Genomic DNA, 25,290 nt, shown 5'->3' on the forward strand with positions numbered 1-25,290 from the left:
AAAAAGTGAATTTGATGAGAATTGACCCTGGAGGATGTAAACTAATAACAATTCAATTTGTTAGCTCTTCCTCTACAGAGGTCTGTACAATTCCTTGGTTAGATTATTATTTGCCCTCAAACAGCTACTGTATGTCATCTGTCCCTGGGTGTCTTACAATAATTAAGCTGTTTTGTAGGAAGGATCACTCCCAAACCTTCCTGATCTGCTCTATAATAAGATGAACTTATGTCCCTTGTAGCCCAGTAATAAAAGTATGCAGATAACATGGAAATTTATAAATGGCAGCATGCAGTGAATTTCATAATACCTTAAAAAACTTCATGCAAATGTACCCACCCAACAAAGCAGCATTTTAAAACACACAGTAATCACAACAGTAAAGAGTGCAAATGAGAAAATCCTGCATACATACCACAGTGCTTCCATTGTGCATGTTATGTGTGTCCTTGTGGGCATGGGCACAGAAATCTATGCAAGCTGTTACCCCAGAAAAAGGCCTACCGTCCTTGGATCCAAGTCGACAGTCTGGGCCCATGTGTTCATTTTCCACCTAAAAGTAAAATAAACTACAGGTACTTGGGACTGAAAATGAGTGACTTGGAACTTCATGAGCCACAACTACACTTGTGACTGAATAAATGCATCCAGTAAGAACAACTGGAAAGCGCATATTTTCCCATGAAACATGCAACACTTATGACTGGATATCAAAGAGATAATGAGCTCAGCCAGAGTCAAAATGTCTTTAAATGGTAAAAACATTTTACTTACAGTATTATCATAAGCCTTTTGTGTGTGCACAGCTCAGAGCATAACTTAACCATCAGATGAAATAAAAAAGGTGCAGTATTTTAAAACTAGCCAAACAAAGCAACCACTGTAAGCAAGCAACGGGATTCACCACAGCTGCAGCTTCTACACATAAACACACTACAGGGTTTCATCTTGTTTTTAAACCACACTGCCTGTTCAGAGCTACAGCTAGACTAGCTGAATGTCACAGACCTACCTGGTTCTGGAAGGCTTCAGGAGCAAGCTTTTTATAAACTGGAGCCACATCAGTAGCTAAGGTTTGCAAATTATTTTCAAGAAGCTCCTCCTGCAGAGAAAGGCAACATTTAGAAGTGCTTTAATTTGCTTTAAAAGAGTCTAACCCAGGTCAGAGATGCCTGACAGATCAGCCTGTGTCTAACACTTTATCAATTTTCTGTTCTGTTGCCATTTGTCACTAACTGTAAATAAGTCTACTTTTGCATGACTGAAGTACCAAAATTGTTAAATATAAATCAACCAAATAACAATGGAGAATACCTGATAGGGCAAAGAAACCCAACACAGAAGAAACTAATCTCTCCATCCTTTCCCCCTTCCAATACATATACAGTCAAGGAATGAGGTATGTTCCACACAAAATGGAGAGGTAATATCTAGTGGAGAAAAATTACACCACATGCTGAGTGGAGCCACAGGTCTTCTCTTAGTGTTCTGCTTATGCGGCCTTGACTTACGTTGATACAGCTTTACTAGAAGAAGCCTAAGTTTCCACTGCCTTTTTTCTTTAAAGCATATGAGTAACTCCCAATAGCATTTAGCATTAATTTCAGCTCTTGGGGGAAGAGTTACATTTTGTAACACTGCCAACAGAACTCTGATCAGGAATGTTTGTTAACTGTTTTGTTCTTTGGAGGTGCAAAACTCAGGGGTTTATGGAAATATCTACTAGATTTGGAAGTAATGTTCCTTTCCTTGGGGTAAAACATATAAACACGGAACTAATTAGGTGAGCTTCTATGGCAGAGTAACATTTAAGGTCTTATTTATAGAAACAATCCCTAAATGCTTTTCCTAAACTTTTGCTTTTCCAGGAGAATGACCAACTAACTGGGAAATAAAAGATGGTGGTGACATACTCCCTACTTTGCTCTCCTCTAAGAGCTGGGCTTTGAGAGACAACCACAGCTTCAGTTTTGCATAGTGGCAAAAATAACAGCTTGGTTTAGTTTGTTTCCAAAACACTTATCACCATGTATCATAAACAGCAACGTATATAAACATAAGGAAACATCACACTGAAAAATGTGACAGTAACATTACAAAATGACACTGCATTTTTTAACTTGTACTACAGCCGGTTGCTTGCTACAAGTTTTTCTGAACTGCATTGAAGGTAACACATCCTTAATTATCTATCCTATGAACTACTCTTACCTAGGTATATTATACCCTTAACCTCATCTCACTCCACCCAGTGCCTCAAATGATCCAAATCTTTCTGGACTTCGAACTATCTTCTTCTTAATTTTCTATACTTCCTAGTTTTATGTTATCTGCAAAATCATCAATATCCAATATTTAGCTAAAAGAAGTATCTGCTAGGAAAATTAATGACAAATTGAAACAAAGAGAAAAATTATTTACCAGTAATATAACTTCTTTTGAGATGCAGTGACAACATGCATGGACATTGCAACTACACAAGCACCACTGTCCCCTAGAGCTGGAGACTTCTGCAGAGTGGTAGGCTAAGGGCGTGCATGCTTCCCTCACAGGCAAACACACTTGTGAAGTACCTGTGTGCTGTGCAACCCTCATCCCCACTGCAGAATTCGAAGTAGTTTTTAAAACAACTTCCATGGAAAAAGGAAAAAAAGGAATGCGCTTTTAGATCACATCTAGAAAACGCCCTCGTTAAGTGGCCTGCTCCTGTAGGCAACTGCTATTTATTCCTTCAAGAGAATTTAAAAAACATAGAAAAGCCAGTTTAGTCTATGTGGCAGACAGAAGATCAGGTGTCAGCTGGTCAGAAGCAATGTGAAAGCAGCACAACAACAAAGTTTTCTATGACCAGGCAAAAGGAGTGAATCTCTGAGGTGCAGGATTGCTCTTAGAAAACACCTTTTGGTGTATTTTATACTTCCAAAGAATAAACATTTCATAAAGAGTTACAGAGTAGAGCTAAATATGCATACAGAAAAGCATTTAACGACAATTTTATGGTACATAAATACATAATAAATGACACTGAGATTTTCTACAGTGGAAAAATTATAAATACTGCAGTTATAAAACATTTAGTTGGGTGCCTGTGTTATAAGCTATGCACACGTGTGTGAGACAGAAGGGGTGGACATTTGTAGAGTCCATTTCCAGTTCTTAAAATCAGTAGGCAAAGTATTTGGAGGGAAAAAAACAAACAATAAAAGAAACTAAATCAATCTTACTTGTTTAGGGTCATCAGTAAGAAGCCTAAATTTCCTCGGGTTCTTGCTTCTGGCAAACTTACAGCCATTGAAATACATGCTCCATGAACAGCCAAATGAGAATGATGCTCCGCAAGTTTCCGGATCAAGTCCTTGACATGCACAAGTACGACTATGAAAGGAAATAAAGACACAGGAAGTCAGCTGACAACATGGCTATTTTTTTTTTTTTTTTGGCAATGCTGTTTGCTATGTCTTTTCTAACACATAGCGTAACAACACAGGGATTTATAACACATATTGTTTAACCAAGTATTTTCTGTTAAGGAACTATCCGTGTGTAGAGAAATTACTTTTTCCCTCCATAAAGATAGTCTCAGCTCCCCAAAGCCCCAGTTCTGGGAAATAAATACATAACCCTCAGTTATAGCTATATAAATACACCCATGCTACCTTGATTTTGACTTGTTGAGTTGGATAAAATTTTTATCCAAGAAAATACCTCTGCAACTCAAGGTTACCCCCAAATTCAGTAATTATTTTGCTACGTGCTCCAAGTTTCAGAGCATATACTCAGCCTGGCCCATCAAGAACACAATCATTAGATTCAAGTCACTATACAGCTACTAGAGTCTTTTAAATGTGGGTTGCGCAAAAATCAGCACAAAGGCAGCACTGCTACAGAGCCTCAGCTGCAATATATTATCTAGACAATCAAACCAAATTCCTCTCAGAAGCATAGAGGGGAAGATTCTGAGTGTTTCAAAAGTCACATTTCACCCTCTTAGCAGCTCTTTAGCATGGCCATGCAAAGGGCACACTGACTGTCTTTGGGCAGTGTGCACAAAGCCAGGAGAGTTCACTGCCACCCCTTTCCCTGGATGTAGCATGTACAACTATCACTTCAAGCCCGGTCTCTAGGAAAGACAGGAACTAAGTTCTATACTGAAATGACACCTAGTGGTTTGTAATTTTAAACAAGATTTTGCATATTCATTTTATTAAGCTACTGAATTCTCGAGTTATTTATTGCAGAATATACAACAGGCAACACAACCATCACTTACTATTAAAGTAACTTACTCTTCATTTAATGCACATCTACGGCTGGTGGGACAGCCGTATTTTCTGAGACTCTGTGTCAGTTCTTTGTACAGCGTATCAGCCAGGAGATGAGGGATCCCTTCCCAGGCCAATATGAGAATCACGATGACGGCAGTTTGACAGTGATGTCCTGCACGCTGACGTACCAAGCACAGCAACTTTTCCTCATCACTACTTCTTCGTATCACCTGGAAAAACCATTTTGTTTATTCTTTGGTAAGTGTAGGAAACACATAATATGCTCCTCTTCTATGGGACATACAAGGCCTGGAAGAGTAAGAAATACTGCTGCCCAAACAGCACCTGACCATCCACAGGCATGTCTGGGACAGCATCATACTCTGATCTCTGGTGTGCAACATGATTTTGTGTTGCCTGTTTACCTGTAGAAGAAATAGCAGTACAGGAATATTTAGGTGTTCTATACAAACAAAGATTCATTAAGAGGAAAATAACCACTAAATGGAAATAAAAATCCTGAGACAGCAGATCCACTGGGAACCCAACAGTCAGCTTGGAAATGATGCAGGAAACATACTGCCAAATCCCAGAATGCAGCTACATGAAAACACACCACAGGAGCACACATATGCATGTGTTTGGATGCTTACTGAAGTTGTTATAATGACATAAAATGGCTCCCACCTTGCAAAGTAAGCTTAGAAGAAAGCAATGAAAATAAACTCTGTTCTTAGTGAAGGAAGCAACAAGATGTTCAGAACATATCCTTAGACAACATAAAGTTCTTTAGCAGAGTGCTGAAGCTTTTACTAAACTGTGTATGTCAGCCTTATCCATAAAACACAAAGACTAACGCAATATGAAACAGTACAATATACCACCGAATAAATGGGGGTGGAGGGTGGGGAAATCAAATACCTAGACAGTCTTACTCCCACATATCCATGTTTTTTTCACAATTAGAAACAGAGTTGCATTGTAAGAAGACAAAAAGCTGCATTAAAGCTAGGTAATGCTAGAGCATAATCTTTGAAGGTGTTTACTTTTCCAATGTATTTTAACAGGCATAGCCTGTATGAGGCATTCAACAAAGGTGTCAAGACCCCAGGGTTAAGTTTCAAACACATTAGGCTGGGACTTGGGCAGCAGAGGCTAAATCTTCCTCCTTGGCTCTATCATATACAGGATGGGGACCAGCAAGTCTGTCTCCCTTTCTGCTAGCAGATAGCGAGCCCTTAAATTGCAGATATTCTCTGCCAGCTCCATAGCAATATACTTCTCAGGGCACAAAGTTGGTCACCCAGCCTTTTCACCCAACTCCCCATTTTCCACCAGCAAAACTCCCATAGATATGTTAGTAGTCACAGATGATAGAAGCAGGAAGGCAATGGAGTTTCACTTACTCTTTGAATACCTCCAAGTATCTGAGTTTTCAAGCATATTCCCTATTGGACTGACATCAAAGCTTCTCTGGTTGCCAGAAGTGCAGCTGTCATTCATATGTGACCCCTAGCCTGATCAGCTCTGAATATCTAAATTACTTGAACTCATTAAAAGTGGGGACCAAAGTATGGTTGCAATTAATCTGTAAATGAGAAGGTTTTCAATACATGAACAGTTTCAGAGGGAATCTGTGCAGGCTCAGTAGGAAGAATCAAGCTTAGAGTTAATTTGTGTCAAGAGAGAAAGTATCACCACTCTAATCACAATCTCACAATCCAATTAGCCTTAAACTTAATGGCAAAACAAGCAAATGGCTCTGAGATACCAGTCTTAAAAAGGAGTCTTGGTTGTGACTGACCAACCAGTACAGTATTTTTTGTCAAGAAAAAAAAATGAAACTCATATACATTTGAGTAAGGTTTACAGAAATCCATTATGGCTGATATACAATACAGGTTATTCATGTCAGTGTTAGTTTTACATTCCTGAGGCAGCACAGTTCCTTGAAGTCAGAAGGAGAGGAATTTAATTCTGTTACTCAGCATGAAGGGTGATGCTTTTACTCTTTTTTTTTTTTTGGTTTCTAGACTTTGTCACTTCGATTAAGAAACTCAATACCTCTTAGTTTCTCAGTACAACACCAGGTTGCCCTTTTTGAGTTTTCATATAGTTCTAAACTGAAAACACATAGTCCAGACACATAGTCCAGGAAAAATGACAGACAATGAAGAGGAAGAAAATGTGTATTTTCCTTTAAAATAACACCATACTTCCCAGAGTTAAACACAGCTGAAATTTGATTCATTATGCATGCAGTAGAGAATGCACCACTCTTACTTGACCCAAAAACGTTTTATAATCCATCATCCTTCAGGTCACAAAGGTAGGCAATAGATTTACTAGTTGTCTGAATTGGTATTTCTGTGGCTTCTAAGATGAGCATCATATGCTCATCTGACTACTACAGCTGAAGTGCTTCTGTCCATGTGTGTGGTAAAAAGACAAGGCACTTTTCTCATTTGACTGTTTCGGTCTTAGAAGAACACAATTTGCATTGAAACAATCATGGTTCCTCCAGGCCCACAGTCAGTGTCAGGACAGACCAACCTGGAGCCACGTTGCTTTTCCTGTATAAAGTGAGGATACCCCATCACATGCTATAGCTGACATTCCCAAAGTGGCAATACCTCTCTTTGGTAATAATAATTTGGACACACAATACCATAAGTATCACCCTTGTAGAGTGCACATTTGGGCAGGATCATTTATTTTGATCATATTCAAAATCAAATTTTGTACATCCCTCCAGTGCACACTTTTCATATCATACTTGTTCCAAGTTGTTCTGGCTATCCACATACCTTTGTTTATGTGTACATCTAAAGGAAGGCAGCAACTCAAGTAATTTATTTTTTTAACTAGTCCAGATATTGTCAAATGGCAGAATCTGAGAATATGAGCAAGCCTTCAAGGTGAGCCACAGCCAGCCAGCTAGGACAGAAATACAATCAACAGCTACTGTGGCAACATACGACAGCTAAACATCTATTTCTACAAGCCACAAAGGCAGAAGTTTACCCGATTTTCTTAATAGAAAGCTTGCGCGAAAAAGCTAGAGTATATTTATTGAAGAGGTGTGATATGCAGCAGAATTTACTCCAGCAATTTAGAAAAAAGTTATGAGATAAACAAGACAGAAAGTTAGTTTTTCACTCTCTCACAGAGGGACAGCAGAGAGACATAAAGGGATGCTGAGAACTCAAGAATTAAAGGATGTAAGAAGAGAACAAGGTCAGACAAGTGGACTGTCCAGCCTTATCCTGGTCCTGAGAGTGACTACAAAAGTTGTCTAGGGATGAGTAGTAAGAAATGTACTTACATGCAGAGATGCTTCTCAACAACCACCAGGCACCTCCCAGCCAGCTGCTGGCAGCTTGGGGGATGTGCTGTCTCCCAACTCTGGAACAATTTGCCTTGTGTGTATTTGTCCACTCACTTCAAAACTATGCAGCATTTTACCATCCACTGCCTTCCTGGCCAAAGCTTAATTCCAGACTACATGAAAGAAAAACCATTACCTTTTCTTCGTGCTGAGCTCATCCCCTGCTAGTACCCCCTAGTTTTAATATACGATGAGGCTGTGAATGGACTGCTGGCCAGCTCTCCATGCCACATCAAAGACTTTGAGAGCCCTGCTGTCTCCCCTTCCCTCTCAGGCAGGCTGATGAGCCTGTGTCTCTACCCATCTTTCTCAGTTCTGCTGTACTTTCTTGAGTTGGGGGACCAGAACTGGACAGTATTCAAGACTGGGTGCAGCATCCTTTCTCACAGAAGCATACTTATGTTTCATGTTTTCTTTATTCATCTCCAGGAATTCTCACCCATTTCTTTTGCTGTTTTCATCACTACTGAACACTGAAGCTGATGTCTAACGAACTATTATCCCCAGTAGTTGCACTCAATGTAGGGTCCATCATTGTGTATATGAAAATACAACACCCCACTTTTTGTGTAACTTTATCAAGTGAGTTTTATCTGTCATTTTAGTGGCTATCCCTTCCTGCTCTTCATGATATCTGTCCTTCCTCTGCATTATCTTGAACAACTCTGTATCATCAGCAGTTTGCCACCTCAGTGTTTCCCACTTTTTTCAAATAATTTCTGAGTGTACTGAACAGCATCAGTAAAGTTATGCTATCAAGAAAACCCACTTCAACTGTCCAAATGCTTGAGTTCTACTTACTTGAATTATTTCTTTTAGATTGTTGAAGCAACTGTCTCAACCCTTGGCAGGAGCTCTAGAACAAGGAATAAGTACACTGTGAATAAAAATTGCTTATGTCCTTAAACATAAGCCAGTCTATCTAAATTAGCACATACATGACTTATGTAAATAGCTAAGAGTCAGACTGCAGCAGCTCAGCATACCAGATGCTGAAATACCACATGGATGAGAAATTACCTTCCAATTTAGCATTACCAGAATAGTTGCGTTAACTTTAACATGACATTAAGCAGACCACTAGCAAATAGTACAAAATTTTAATTGAGAGTTAAATACACTGCTATAAATTATAATGGAACCAATAAAAAGGTTTCTTTAGGTTTATTTAATCTCTGTATGTGGTTCCACTGTAATACTCCCTTCTACTGACTCTGAATTTCTTCAGCAAAACAGCTATGGCTCCTTTGCAGGATATCAGTAGTTGATTTTAAAGTGAGACCATAGCTTAACTATTCACTGTAATTTCCTGAAATAGGCGATTCATTCAGAACAGTTTGGCTTCACATTTTCTAACCTGCAGATTTTGCCTCTGTGCAAAAGTCCTCTCTACACTGGACAAAATTCTCTGTTAAGCCACAATTCCATAATAATCTACACTAGTGCAAAGTGAGAGCACAGTGCTGTTAAAACCTGCTGCTGTTCTAGCAGGTGATGCTGTGTAACAGATAGCAGGAACAATGTTCTTGTTTGCCTCAGAAGTGAGTCTGCCCTCCTTTTTCCCAGTTCACTCCTACACACACATTAAACCCTTCTCTTACTGGAAAATGTTTTATCATTTTATTCTCAGCACATCTAAGAGATACAAAAATGGAAATAAGTACCACTTTCTTGAATTCTCTCTTCTTGACTATTAGCAGACTATATAAAGAGTTAGCACAGAACAGTTACCTTCAATCACAAATACTATTAAGTTACTTAGCTATTTTTACAAGAATATCACTTAAATGTGATACCTTCAATTATCTGCAAACACCTTTCCTCAGCTCGTTACTGGACCAATATTGTACTGTTTACAAATCAGTAACTGATTGTAGTATATATAAGTGATTCTTTTACAATCATACAACCAGAAATGAGGACAAAACTCAAGTCGCAAACTCCCAGTGCCCCTTTCACTCCTTACTGCCTCAAACTCCCCTTTCTGTGGTATAGCAGGCAACTGTAAATGGCACTTTGTACCATACAGATGACAATAAGAATCTACTCAATTGTTCAGATACCCTATTTGTTTTAAGTAGTGATAATAGCAAAGCTTGCTCTTTTGTAATACTTAACATACCTTTTTTGTTTCATGTTTGTTAGAATATTTGAGTGATTTTTCATATGAAACATTATTAAAACACTTCTATTTACTGCAGAAACCATGTAAAAGTTTATAATAATTTTGAATCTCAAAGGATTACAACACTTAAAGAATGGCTTTAATTTGGATAACATTCCAAAAATTTTTGTCTAAAATAAACTCCTCCAATTCTGTATTTAGAAGGTATGCCTCCACTTGCAAACAGTGAAAATAGTGCCTGCATAGCTATCGTACCTGCTATTACACCATTATGGCAAGAAAGTGATGTTCTAAGATAACATTGTTCAAAGAGGTGAATAAAACCCCCATCAACCACCCTCTCCATGTCCCAGAATTAATTTTCTTCCAGACTTCTCCTAGAGAGAACATAATTTAATCATAAAGACAGCTAATTTAACCTCCATATGATTCCATATTTAATCATAAAGACAGTTGAATAAATAAAAGCTTGAAGTACAGTGAGCTGTTTAAAGCAAAATGGAGCTGCATTTTACTGAAACCTGCAGCCAGGCGACAGTCAGTCCAGAAGAATTTAAAGTCCTTTTCAAACATATTTCAAAAAAATTTCCCCACTCTAGTATGTTCTGAACAGCACGACAGCTTCTCTGTCTTAGCCAGCAGTGCTGCACCAGACCTCCTGACTGCCAAGTGGGACAGAAAATAAGCATCAGAGAGTCTGCTCACAGGTGCAAGACCTCCTAATAAATTGCTCCTCTGACCACTTCTATTGATTAGCAGTGATCATCCACTGCAAAGTACCTGGTTTATTCATCAGTTAATTTTCTTCAATGAGTTACAGGTATCTTCTAGTGACAGCAATATCTTATACATAGAGTGCCTAGGAGCTGAAGTAACTTCTCATTTTTCTTGCTTTCTCAATTCCTGATTTCAATCACTTTCTCAATTCAAATTAAACTATCAAACTGAAAAAAAAAAATCATCTCTGCATCTGCAAAGGAATCTATAGTTGTGAAAGCTCATTCAGCACTCAACAAATTGTAGTTTCTGGCATTTAGCTACAAATTCATATCAGTTCAATGATGGATAAAATCTTGGTTATAACGGTGGGTTATCTAAGCATTACATTTAAATAATGGCTTAATTTCAGTGGCTAACATTAGGTTCAGGTCTGTACATGACTGTAATTTTAAATTTAACTGTATTTTAAAAGTATTTGTAATCGGGTTTTTTATCCATTTTTCATCCACCCCTATTCTTTTATATATCCTACTAATATACACCCAACACTACAGAAAGCATAATAAAGATCTGTCAAGTTATAAATATAAAAACAGAAAAGGCAAACAGTACAGAAGTGAAAAAGTTTGAGAAACTACCTGCAGAAGCCCCATAATACTGTATTTTCAAACAAATAAGGGCTGCCATGAGGCCAACAGAATCTGAAGGGCCAACAGATCATCCAACTGTTTAAAATTAAAAAAAAAACAGCACTCAGAGAAGAGAAGGCTAAAGATGCAAAATCCACTTCTGCTGTATTCACAAACAAGAAATTTGGGAAGATTCCTATGACAGAAACCTTCACACGGGACAGCCAAGGATTTTTTTCCCTGAAGTTAAAGCCAAAAGTGGTTAGAGGAGAGTAGTGACAAAAGAACCCCCAAAACTCAACAAACACACTGCCCCCCACCCCAAAAAGTTCAGATGGGATCCACCAAAGAAACTCAAAGATGAAACAACTGAAGTATTAAATGTGATGTGTATTGTCTTGATTTATAATACATTAGTACCAGAGGACCTGAAGATTACCAAGAGGATATCATGTTTTACAAAGATCCTGAAAAAAAATACATCAATTCAGTGATCAAATTAGACTGGTATCTGTGTGGGGCAAAGCAGTGATCACACAGGAAACTGTGAGAAACGGGGAGAAGTCAAATAATGTTTCTGAAAGAAATTCACAGCTCAGTCAAGCTCCAGGTCTTTCTAGATTTCCAAAAGCCATTCAGTAAGGTCCCTTGGTAAAGGCTTTTTAAAAGCCCTAATATGTCTAGGGACGAATCAAAGGACTACACATGAATAACTGGTGAAAAGACACAAAACAAAGCCTGCTATGTCTCCAGTGGGAGCTCTGCAGAACTGTGGTCAAGCTTGTGCTCTTCAGCATGTTTGTTAAGGTTAAATAAAAGGATGACAACAGTTGTTGATGACACTAAGCAATTCAGAGTAGTGAAGACAAGCTCAATCTGCAAACAAAGGAGAAATTTGCACTGCTGAGTGGACAGAAAAATAGCAGATAAAATTCACTGAAGATGTGCATATTTAATGCACATGGTGAAAACAATTCTATTTTTAGATAAGAGATGGACTGTGAGTTGGCCATTACCATGCAGGAATAAGCAGCTGGCATAATGATAGAAAGCGCTATCAAAATGCCAAATCACTGCTCTGAAATGGAGAAAAAGCAACAACAACTGCTAGGAATTACTGGGAACCGAGCACAAGGCTGAAAATATTATGCCAGCATTTTAACTCCTAGCATAAGAGAACAGGAAGGAAAAGGAGAAATAAAGATGACAACATTTGTGAAAGGCAACACAAAGACATTGCCTCCAGCTTGGGGAACCACAGAGCTGTGAATGACTGGAAACTAAGCAAGTCTTCTGGGAAGCAACTGCCCTGGTCTTACACCTTTCTGCTATCAGTCAGTGCTGGAGACAGGATGTCAGCAAGAAGAACCTCCACCCTGATCTGGCGTTTTTATCACTTCTTACCTCTTGTCTTTATTCAGAGCTGGAGCCTTAAAAATTACATTGCAACTCTGAATAAAGACAACAGATAACAATGATAGGTTAGTTGATCCAAGCCAACATCCACTGAAACCAGGAGAAGGAACCCATAGGAAATGGGTTTAATCCAGAAAATATTAAGAGCTGAAGCTGATCTCCTCTGAGGTCAGAGGCACTTCAGAGCAGCGGGACGATGCCTACAGTAATTTCAGGTGAGTAATTTCAGTACTTCAGAGGCTTTTTTTTTTCCTTAACTTATTATGAAGAAGTATGATGAACCTGGACAAAGCATAAAAGCAAAAGAAATCCAAGCAGAAAATAAAGAAGAATATGTTATTATCTCCACAGATACCAACACACTTGAAAACTCTGGCAAAACTTTATTCATTCTATTTTGACATAAAAATAAGACAACACAATTTGGCACCAAAAAAAAAGGTTGAGCAGTCTCCTTGCCACCACCTGCCAGGAAAACAATAGCATGCTCATCTTCACTGCACACAGTTTAGCTCATGTGGATGTCAGTCTAATGCTTACACATACAACTATCATAACATTTCAAAACCTAGGTAGCATTTGTTGATAATATTTACATTCAACTAATAGGATGGCTCTTGCCCACATCCAAAGGGACAGAATATCAACCTAAAATATAATATGTAAAAAACCCACAGAAGAACAGATGTTTATTCTTCCTTCTCAAAAGAAGACTGAAAGAGAAAAGTTTCTGCAAGCTTATGGTAACCTGAAATCTAAGGAAGAAAACATCGGCTCCTTTGGGGGAAAAAAGAGTTTGTCTTAGTAAATGTTTAACACACCAGGCACATGTTTGGAGCCACTTCAGCAACAACAATTTAAGAGGGAATCAGAATTAAGAAATGCAGTCAGTAATAGAAGCATGTATGGACACAGGTATTTTAGAAAACCTCCTTTAATCTTAAAACGCTTCTAATGAGCCAGTAAGGCCGGTTGAAATAGGGAAAATTAATTAGGAAAAACAGTTCAGTATGATCAAGAGATACATTCAATCTTTCCTTATATTTGCTTCAGCAGAGTTCCATTGTGGTGCTCTCACAGCAAGTCTCTCAGGAGCCCTAAGGGCAATAGCTTGTTCATCTGCAAAGAAATCAATCTGTCCCAAAATACACTGTAAATGAGTAAGTAAAAGTCTCTGTGCAGCTGACAGAACCTTGTGACTGCAATTATCAGAGAGCACAGCAAACTTTTTCCATACGCTTTCAAACAAATTTCACAATTGTGTTTCTTTGGTCATAGCCAAAATCCAAATATGCTCCGTTATAAGGAATAAAATTAGCATTGCCAATGAAAAGTTAATGCAACCCATTAAGAATACCAGCCCCAATATGTGGATTTTAAACAGGATGAACAGTCCTACAGAGGAGATTTCAGTGATTTCCTTCCCACTCTTGTACTGAACAGTCACACAGTTAACAGCAGACTTGGAAAAGCATTAATCCTTTTAGGTCTGAACTTGCACACAAAAAACAGTCACTGCACCTTAAAAAAACAAATTAATGAACTTAAAAGCTTACTCTTGCAAAACACTTTACATATAAAAATATAAAAATCTAACTAACTGGAGAGCAGGACCCCATACATTAAAACAGCCTTTCTGTATGCATGAGTGCTTTCTAACTGTCATATTGTACTCACATGTTGGGACACCTACAGCCATGCAGATATACAATAAAATCTGGCATTTCTGTTTTATATAAAAGATAGTATGTTGATACTGACAAAAGAAAAAAATCAAGGTCAAGGCTTAGCTTTAAATGCCTTTTTCCTTTCAACTCCTCATGACTGTGTCTAAGGTAAGATTTTTAACTCATGTCCTCAGTTAAAACTGAGTGTTCTATTTAGTTGAAACACTGAGAAAAATAATTCCATTCTTTTTGGGTCAGTTGTTTATAAAATCAATTTCGTCATCTTTTTTTCTTGGACCCTGATTTGTTATTAAATATTATCTGAAGCAACATGCAGATATGATATTCCCTTCTGAAAAAGTTTATGTATTGCATATAAAAAAAAACATTTTGTCTGTTCCAAAAGTCAGTGTTTAGCATGCAATACCATGCACATACTACACGTAATAACCTTGTTTTTGTCATGTAGTTACAAATGCTAGTCTCCTAACTGTGCAGTTATCTTCATTACTTTCTCAATCAAGTCTTGAACTCCTAAACACAGTAATATTTTAATTTTTTTTTCTTTTAACAACCAAGTTCTTTTATTATTTTCCAAAACTCAGTTTACAACACTTCCAGTCTATTTTTTACCTCCCTTAGTGCTTCAGCAAATATTAAGGACAATTAATTCTTTCCAAGCTCTCCCCTGGAGCTTGTGTCTGTTACCTCATTTTCTGGCTCCTAGGAAGCAATGTGAGACAAGACTTTGGTGAAAAATATCACCATAATATTTACATTTCCAAATACTGAGTTCAGTTCCCCAAAAATAGTAATGAACTCCACGGCACATGAGACTGAACTTCTTGATCCACCACACTCTCTTTTCTTCAGATGTCCACACAACTAAGAAAGGCTTTAAAAAAATGTTAATGGGAGAGTTTTCCAACTCTCCCCAGCAACAATACCATCCCAATAACATGGGCCACATGAACACAAGAGGTTCCACTTAAACTTGAGAAGAAACTTCTCAGTGAGGGTGACGGAACACTGGAACAGGCTGCCCAGGGAGGTTGTGGAGTCTCCTTCCCTGGACACATTCAAAACCCGCCTGGACACATTCCCGTGTAACATTATCTAGGTGTTCCTGCTCCAGCAGGGGGATTGGACTAGATGATCTTTCGAGGTCCCTTTCAATCTCTAGCATACTGTGATACTGTGATACTGTGACCACTCCAACTTTCAGACAGCATCAGGGTCTTCTTACCCTTGATTTGATCATCCCTGCTAGCTCTGTTAAGCATCTCTCTTTCACAGTCATTCAAACCACAGCATAACACATAGCACCACATCTTCAATAAATTAAAAAAAAAAAAAAAAAAATTCTTTTCCTTAGCTTCATCATTCAGGCAGACTTACAGATCAATTGAATGAAGAACCAGATAATCTTCATTAAAGATCAGATTATGTTTAAGATCAAGGACTACACATCATCTGATATTTAAAAGGCACACAAAATTATTTCACTGCTGTAACATAAAAACTTACCCACTTGGCAATTGGACACCCCTGAGAGCTCTTTCCTTCCTTTCCTGTATAAACCACTACCTCTATTCTTACAGCGCTTCCTTTTGCACCATACCTGCATTTAAAAAAAGTTCATGAGTTAGACAAACTGCTGTAGACCATTTTAAAACAGGACACTTTTCCAATAAAACAAGAAAAAAACCTTCATTTTCATGTAACTGAGAACAGAAAGAAAATATTTATAATGTCAAAACCACTTTTAAATGTAAAATCCTATTTGCAAGAGAGATTTTTGACATCTCTCTTCTGATAACACATTTCTGCCACTAAGGAAACATTATCTGGGAAAGCAAATGTTATCTGCATGTAAATCCTAGTACACTCAGTCACTAAGGTGACCTTTCTGTCCAGTTTGCCACAGCTTCTTTGCACGTACAACACTAGAAAATCTAATTCTACCAGCTGATGATCGCTGTCATTCCTATGGACTTCAACAGCACCTAAGAGCACACTGCATTTGAAATTCAACCCTGAAATTTCAAGAGCTCAGGAAAGAGCTTCCACATATGCAGTTTGGAACCTAAATGCTAGTGTCCAATCTCATGCACACCTGAACAGGAAAGCGCTTTACAAATAAGTACTGAGAAAGTTTAGGAAAACAAAGCTGAACATAGTATCTGCTTTCTCATCGCTGTTGTTCTTCCCTGTTTAGACAGCCAAAAATACTGTGAGCATTAAATGCTGAATTTTCCTCACCTGTTCTCCATTATTTCTCTCACAGCAGCAACACTTGGTCCTGTCCCGAGGTGTGTGTAATATGGGCCTTCATCTTTCTCTATAATTTGCTCTGTAAGCAGGTTGAGAAAGCCAAGTTGTCACATACAAAATTTATTTACACCATTACAAATAAGTAGAAATAGTTTACAGAAGCATCTTCCAAGTTAAATTACAATACAGAAAATTTCTCCTTGAAATGCACTGAATAAGGAGTATGACAGATTTTTCTCCTCAGAGGCATCCAAATTAGCTTATACTTATTCCCTTCTATTAATCTGCTAGCATTTATCCTTTATGTTATAAAGTAATCCTAATTGTAGTAATATTTTGCATTCTTCACAAATCTTCATTACAGGAGCTGTACGCTAAGTAAGCTTCCCAATATCCTTCTTGCTAGGAAAACATTAATTCATTTTAGACAAAGGAAAATTGAGAGGAAAAACAAGTAACTGATAGTCATATACTACAGAACAGTAAATATAATCCAGGCCTCTTAACTAGCACTCTATTGGTTCAGAATATTAATGCAAAGATAAAACAATTTGACTGTGTACAATTTGTTGTAAAATTTCTGACTTGTGTTTCCATCTGTGCGCTTTGATAGTCTGAAAACACAGTATGTCTACCACCAGTAATCAAGCTGTATTTGCAAAACCCTCAGTACTGAGTTTGGCCTGACATCTCATCCCGCAATGCAAATTATCACATATGCAGCCTTAGTGGAATGCCACTTTCCTCTCTCCAGTAAGAGACACCCAGTAGCCTTTGACATAGGCTCTTCAAAGCAAACTGACATTGGTCATCAGGATTAAGTGACAGTAGCAATACCATCCACAACTATGGCCTGCCGCTTACCTAATAGCATTTAGGCCACAATGACAATATACTGGAAAATTTTTACCCAGCCCATCTCAGACAGAAACTAGTTCATAAAAATCAGAATCTGATATACAGCAGATAAATTCACACAGAGCACAAGTCAGCAATGACAACAAACAGAAAAACTCTTTTTTTCTCCTGGGTTTAAATTTAAGTAGAGAATTTAAACCTGCCATTCTCACTACCAAAAATAATAAATTCTTCCATGTTCTGCAGGTCCAAAGAGCACTGAGCACAAGTTACAGAAAGGAACAAAACAATTCACTCCCGTTTCCTAATGGTGAAACACTGGTTCTTTTGCAACAGCTAAGTAAGAGTCAAGTACAGGTCTCACATTAAAGTAAGCGACATAACACACCTCTATCTGAAAAGCATACAAAAAGTCAGCAAAAAGACTTACCAACACAGTCACAAGTTGGCAATTCAGATTGTCCTTTTTTGGTAGGCGTATCTATTAAATTTTTTGTAGGGGTATCAAGAAACTTCATAGGTGATTCAAGGAAACTGCTGAGTGTGTTTTTTGCTGGAGAGCACCCTGAGTCACTTGTGCTCTGCAGGTGGTCAGTACCCAAACTGGTTGATGTCAGAGCAGACACTTCGCCGGCACACTCCATGTTCCTGAGAGCTTCAACAGAACCTGGTACCTGGGCCCCACCACAGGAAACGGGTAGCACCTGCGACTTTGGATCTACTTGTTCAACAGCACCCTGCTGAATATAGGTTTTTTCTTCACTATGGATTTCATTAGCTCTCAGGTTAGACTGATTAAAAGTTTGAGGCAAAGGATGCATCTGGCTGACATTCACTGTTTGCTGTACCTGAGAATTGCATTTTTCTGTAAACATCTCTAGGCTTTCACTTGGTCTGTTCAATAAGGATGCTGTTTTCAACTGTGAAAGAGCCAGAGCATTACCAGAGGACAGGTCACTATGTTGGTTACGTGCAACTTCATTTTTCAGAGGATCAATGCCTAGTGGCTCACCAGAACCTGCAGTTTTGATTTGCTCACTCACCACTTCACAGCCAAATAACATGTCGTTTTTTTTTTTCTCTTGAGGTATCTCAGGTAAACATCTATGGAATTTTATCTGTGTTTGTGGGAGAAATAATCTAGTTTTTTCTTGTGATGCTAAATTTTGATTCAGTGCTCTCTGTGCTTTGGCTCTTGGAGTCTTTTTTTCAGATGGAGTTGTTCTGGAGTCCTGTGGCAGGGTTTGACCAAGCTTGTGCAGTTTTGATGATATCCAAATGTCCTGTAACTCACTACGCTGGCATGACAATGGCTGTAGCTGGTTTCGATTATTTTGTTGATAGTGTGCTTCTTGAGGCTTCTTTTTGTGTCTTGGTTTCCATGGTACAGCATTTCCTTTTTTATTTGTTGGCTGCTTCTGTTTTAATAGTAAAGAACTATGATTATGCTTAAAAAATACAGATTCTTTTTTCTGCAACACATCTTGGTTATATTTTGGCTGCCTCTCATGTGATATTAGATTAAGCAGTGATGCCTTTATGTCATTCTTCTGCACAGGATTTGTCTGGTTTGATTCAATTAGTGCTGCAAGCTGAGTTAATTGTGTAGCTACATCCTCTTCATCCTGGCTGTGAATTCCTCCTTTAATCAAAGAACTAGGTTCCAAGTTCAAATCATTACAAGTTGGGTTTTGCTCTAACTGCCCAAGAGTTTCCAAGTTATTACTTGTTTGCTGGACATTACATGAAGCATTGCAATACCGTGCAAGGGTGACTGGATTGAGAGTATAATTTTTCTTGGTAGTATATCCTGAAAATGATGTTGCATTAGATGTTAAGTCAGATAAAGTTTTGGTATCTTTTGAGGATAACTGTAATTTATACATCTCACCAGCCAGATTGGCAGGTTTTTCACACAAATCAGAAATTGAGCTTTGGCCATTGTAGAACGCTGCCTTATCAGGGAGAGGGTTCTGCGAGTGAGTGCAGTGAGCCAAGAGTTGTTGTTCATTCTGTAAGTAAACATCTTTGATTTCTTTTAGCGCAGAAGATGTGAAGGAAGAGGAGATATGCCTTTTATAACTATGGAACAAGTTGGAAGTAGTTTCTTCTGTATGTTCAGTACTTTCAGTTTTAGCTGGTAAAGTTGTTTCTAAAGGGACTTCAGATAACTGTGTTAAAGCTTCAATAGCTACAACCTGCTCTACAGTTAAATTTCTGGTTTTAATCAGGGACAAGAACGTTGGCTGGAATGAAGAATCCTCATGCTGTGTCTCTGCATTAGGTACTTTAAAGCCATCCTTCCCTATATGCACTTCCTCTTCAGGCAGCTGAGGGCAACACAAGCTTTCTTGCAGATCTGAAACGGAACCCGTCTGCAAAACTGACTTATCATAATCCTCAAAGATGCTGCAAGTGCAGTTTTCCTCTTTCATCAAAACATTTTCTTGTTTTCCTGGGTGAATGCAGCCAACACCAGTCACCAGGGTGTTTACTATGTTACTCAGATTGGTATTGTTTGTCCATTGCATATGTGAGTTGCTTGTCAAATCTGTTCTTTCCTCTACAGACACTTTTTTCAGTGAAGCAACTGCTTCTGGTGGTGAATAATGTAAGGGTTTTATGCCATTTTTGATGGTCTGTGCAAATGAATATTTTGGCTCGGCTAAGTGACTGGGAGAGGCTGCTCTTTCACTGTCTTCAGCGTTTTTCAAGTGTTCGTTGCCTGTTACAGTTCCATGGATATCTCCATTGACATGGACACTAAAAGATGGCTTCTCATTATGTGCCCAGTTCTCTGCTTCTAAACCTGTCATTCTTTCTTTCTCCTTAGACTGCACATTTTCAATGGGTACTGTTTGGTTTGTTTTCACCCTGTATTTTTCACCATGACCACATATACTGCATTCCATGAGTTCTGGTCTGCGGCCATTTACTGGTTTGTTTTCTAAATTTGCCTATAAAATAATTAAAAAAATATTGTTGTAACAGCTGTTAAAAAACATTAAAAATAAGAAGCATAAGATTTACAGCAATTAAACCCTACTTTGAAAGATGGAGGAATATCCTAATCAAGCACAGCATAGACACTGGGGGAAAAAAAAAACAACCAAACAGGAAGTCATAAACCCCCTGAAGCCTAAAAACCCTGTCTGTATTTATAGCTGGTTTTCCCCAGTGCTTGGGGGAGAGCAGAGGAAGAAACTGTGCATGCTGCGGTGGGGGGAGACTGAAGAAATGAATTATTGGATGGATATCAGCATTTAGAACAGGTTTAAGGGTTCAATTTTTACTGAATTTGCATAAGCAGATGAAAGTCTCTCAATGCAGGACTGAAATACAAAGGCTTGTCCCAAAATAAGTTTAGCAGTAATTTGGCAGAATTATACCAATTTGGCTAGAGCAAGACTCTGATTCAACCCTTGGTTGGACACTCTAGCAAGAATGGCTGGTTTTCAGGCTTAGTTTCAGGGTCTTAAAAAAATGATAAAACCTAAGCTGAAATGGATAGTAAGCCAATTAACATAAGCTCACCCAAGCATTATCCCCTAAACACGGTTTAACTTCTGTATCTAGATGGTAATTTCTAGTTTCTGAACAGTCGCTCATGTAAGCTATCCTTAACAGTATTCTAGTAACCTCTAAATGCTAATATTTGCTTAAATATATTATTCATCTTCACTGATATAACTCATGGCTGAAACAATGTCAACATCTAGACAGAACCAAAATACTGTGTGTTGGAAAGAATATGTATATTAGCATTAATATGGTATCGATATAAAGTAAGGATTTACACAATTCAAGTTAAAAAAAGGCAGGAACTCAGGCAGAAACAGCAATAAAGGCAGGAATCTAATTCTTACTATGTTAAATAAATTTTATTTATATTTTCTTTTACAAAATAATTTTAAGTCACAATAGACAGTGCCGGTACTTAATCTTATTTTAACATCTATGAGTTATTTAAATCATCTGTAGCCTTAAGCCCTACTTTAACAAGAAAACCAGTACTGATTTTTAAATCAGAGATAAGCAGTACAACTGATTAATTGGCACACATTGGCACTGTACATCTTAGCAGTTCCCAGAAAATAGCACCCAGTTTAATATAAAACATTCAGTTAAATCAGACATGGTTTTGTGGTCATTCCAACTAAAAGTGCATGGACTTCTCTGAGAAAACTCAGAACAAATGCAAAATAGATTTACAATTAATCATAAGCATCAAGATGGAATTGCCAGAAACCCCCAGGCAAAACAAGGCATACAGACCCAGCTCCATCTGGAGTCCAGCGTCCACCCCACAAATGATTCCTGATAAAAAAACTAAACTGGGAACCCATAGCATGCCCTCAATTATATGAGAGGCATCATAAATTCTCATGGAAATGCTATGTAAAAACATGTCCAGCATAAGTCAAACCTATCAAAACTACATAAAAATAGCTCATTTACTGCTTTTTCAGTACACTCAGATGCTGGCTACTGGTCTGTGAGCATGAACTCCTCCAGATCCTGGTGATTTTCAGTCAATGAATGGTCCATAGACCATGGGGATCACTGAGCAATTTCTAAGGGATCCACAGAAGTGGTTTAAGCAGTTCTGTTGTTAGCAAGAGTAAATGCATTACATGGGCATCTCCAACCATACTAGAAAATATTTTAAGGGCCCACCACTGAAAAGTTAATTTCCAGAAGTTTATACCTGTGCAAAAGCTGAATTTTAATTACCTTATCTTCACAAAAACACAGGATATGAAACAGCTCCTTTTTCTTCAGCAAAAGCATATCTAGTACCTCTATCAGTCCAAAAGTTGTCCCAACCATATAAAAGCAGTATTAAAAAAATACTTAATTAGACAATTAGGAGGCTAAGGAGATAAAAAGCACGTAGATTAAAATAATTTCCCAGCATTTGTACATTTTCAACACGACAACATATTTTTGCCTTTATTTTCACAGAGGGTGTCAGTCACTACATTAAAAAGAATAAATCTAAGTCTGGTAAACTGAGAGCAATGGGAGGTGGGGGGAAGGAGGAAGGTTCATACATGATCAGCAGAGATTAAAGATCAGACACAGAGTCCACTGACAGAACTTCAAAGTGCAAAAATGTCATCACACTTCTCTCCACTATGTTGTTCCTCAGTAAAAAACTTTCATCTGACCTAAAAGCACTGCCATGCTTAAAAAAACATTCAGGATATTCTCTAATCTGACAGTAGTACACAGGTGCAGTGCTGAGTCCCCATAAAACCCCAGTGGGCAGTAAAGTGGGATTACTTTTAAAATAAAGTTATTTCTCATTCATCATAATTTCCACTAAAATTACTGGAAGCTTCCCACATGCAATGAAGAAGAAAAGAGAACCAGATGATTCGTATCACTGGCATGATTTTGTTAATATTAAATTTTTCCAGACAAAGAATAAATATTATCATAAAATTGGTTTCGATTAAGAAAAACTCAAACCCTCTCTTTCTTTTGAGCACTACCTTGCCTCTTCTGCTACTGAACTGCAAATGGATCCTAAAATTTACCTTTTTCTTTCCCCTCTTACCAGACTTTTTGCTGGGGTTTTCCGTTTAATATGTGAAATTACTGCTTCCCAAATAAAAAGAAATATAGATACACTAGCAGGGGCAGAGTCCATTTGATTCTTCTCATGTAAGTCTGGCAGACCAAAAGTAGTATCTCAGCAAAAACCTCTTGCACCTGAACAATCTAGGAGGAATCTATCTTCAAATACTGAATAAGGACTCAAAAAAAGTGAAAACTACAGACAAGGATACCACAATTCCAAGTAACAGTCTTAAAATTCATGGAAGTTAAGCACACAAGTCTGATCTGATTGACTTCTAAACCTTTTACACACGTGTAATGAAAAGCTAAGGAGTAAACTGGATCAATAAAAGTAATTTCCTTTCTTCCTCATTAAGGACAGCACTACTCTGTCTGGAGACATAAAACAGTAATAAATCATGCTCAAGCTTAGACTCTGCAGTAGCTAGTGCTATTAGGACAGGAATCATGGAGTATAGGCTGCTGTAGCCATTGCTGTATTACTTAAACTTTAACCAGACAATACCTCTTGTATACACACACTTATATACAACACCTCTTATACTCTGTGAGCACATGAGCACACCTCCAGCACACATGAATAGCCAGTTACAGCAAATGATTTCATCACTCTGAAAGGATCAGACTTCAGTATTAACTCTTTTTTTAACACAAGATGCCTCTGAGGTAATGGCAAAGAGTTCACCAATTCACAATCAAAACACAATGCTAAAGACATTTCCACATCTTCTGTACTATGGAGAGCAGGCCATAGGCTTATGTCTCTTGCTTCAAACATCTACAGATTCTGACAATACATACCATACAAGGACGTGACTGGAATCAATTACTCCCATAAACAAAAAAATAACAGATAATGCCCAGGCAAACTACTGGTAAAATGTCTCTACGAGACATTAGCTTGTACCAATAACCAGGATGACACAAAAGGCAGCTCTTCCAAGGTCACAACCTTCATCAACATAAAGGACAAGTGGGTGACAGTGCTTGCACCTTGTAACTCTTTTCCATTGCAGTGCAATGGTTAAGTCTGGATCCTGCTGCAATGTCTGCAGACATGTAGCCATCCCCACACGCCCTTCCATGCTGGCACAGAGCTGGCAGCTCCTCAGAAAAACTTTAAGAAAATCTGGAAAAAATCACCAAATGTACTTGATCTAACATTTGAACGGGGTGTTTTGTTTATGGTCCAACTGTCAGATGTCACTGCTTCACCATGAGATAAAGTACCAGCCAGCTGGCCAGTGGCAGTTTACCCCTATGCAATTTATTCCTACTCTCCAGCATCTGCTCCCCTGGACATGAAGAAATCCAGTGCAATGTGGGACTTGCACTGTGCAGGAGCAATATACAGGGATAAGGAGGTAAGATATGATCAGGTCAGGGATAGTGAGACAAAGAGCACATGTGCAGAGAAACAGTTGCTTATGTTGAGTGCTACCTAGGAAGCTCGGCACTGGTTAGAACAGAGACAAATGTAAGGTGGGATGCTGCGGCAAATATAAGTCACCTTCTTGAAACAGTCAAGGTTTCTTTGCATTCCAAAATAAATGCAGATACAATAAAATAGTTTTTCCTTAAATGTGTAAGACCACACTATGTCATGTTTGACTACTGGAATGCAGACAACAGCAACATGCTGGAAGTTGCTGCCTGAGCAGGGTTTCCAAGCAGGTAATCAGCAGAGAGAAGAGCCAGATAGAGGCCAAGCTGCAAGCTGGGGCATAATCCTATGAACTTCACCAGAGGCACAAAGCAATTACCACCATACTTGCATAACAACCACAGATATGAAACAGTCTCTTAATATCCTACACTTCTACAACAACTTAAGATTTTCTGTCATACTTTCTGCAAAGAAATAGATTGGGGCCTGCTATTAATGTAATACCTGCATAGAGGAGATGTTTTGTTCCTCAAGAGAACAACCTCCACAGATGGCACTGAGACACAGGACAAGCATTATAGAAACTACTGCAATCAATGCAAATAATGTCTGCTCTTGACAAAATTATGTAGACAAGTTTCAACAGAGAGGATGGTTTACTCAGAAGAACAAGAGTTCCGTATCTGCAAACCTGGATAAAGCGACCTGACCTGGGGCAGGAAATCCAGGCTTCCCTGGAGGGATCCTCCTCACTCCCAACTCCCTGCCCCTGAGGATCAAATCCACCAAAAGACACCAACTGGTGTACCATAGCAGGTAGTTTCACACTGGATCTTATAACAGCTGGAAGGTCTGCTCTAGTTGATGGCATTTTGGTTCTTATCTGTAGCCGCAAAAGCAAAGTACATTCTCCAAGCTACATCTTAGCTTTCTCCTTCCCAGTTTCATCTCCATTTATATCGTCTTTGCTACGTC

The 25,290-nt window shown here is 38.3% G+C and overlaps 1 protein-coding gene across 8 annotated transcripts in view; it reads right to left on the reverse strand.

Moving 5' to 3' along the window:
• TET1 (tet methylcytosine dioxygenase 1) overlaps window positions 1-25,290 on the reverse strand; it is a 95,308-nt gene that overhangs the window by 14,584 nt on the left and 55,434 nt on the right. For all 8 annotated transcript variants that reach the window (XM_061448071.1, XM_061448062.1, XM_061448053.1 and 5 more), the window contains 7 exons: window positions 17,773-20,299; window positions 16,473-16,563; window positions 15,738-15,831; window positions 4,287-4,495; window positions 3,225-3,375; window positions 1,013-1,102; window positions 416-553 (listed from right to left, as the gene is read on the reverse strand). In XM_061448071.1, coding sequence (XP_061304055.1) covers window positions 416-553; window positions 1,013-1,102; window positions 3,225-3,375; window positions 4,287-4,495; window positions 15,738-15,831; window positions 16,473-16,563; window positions 17,773-20,299 — 3,300 coding nt within the window. The remainder of the gene's footprint in view (window positions 1-415; window positions 554-1,012; window positions 1,103-3,224; window positions 3,376-4,286; window positions 4,496-15,737; window positions 15,832-16,472; window positions 16,564-17,772; window positions 20,300-25,290) is intronic.

This window comes from Pezoporus flaviventris, unplaced genomic scaffold (assembly GCF_033815535.1).
Source record: "Pezoporus flaviventris isolate CSIRO_AGI_PZ_B2104156 unplaced genomic scaffold, CSIRO_AGI_Pfla_v1 ptg000001l, whole genome shotgun sequence".
NCBI lineage: Eukaryota > Metazoa > Chordata > Aves > Psittaciformes > Psittacidae > Pezoporus > Pezoporus flaviventris.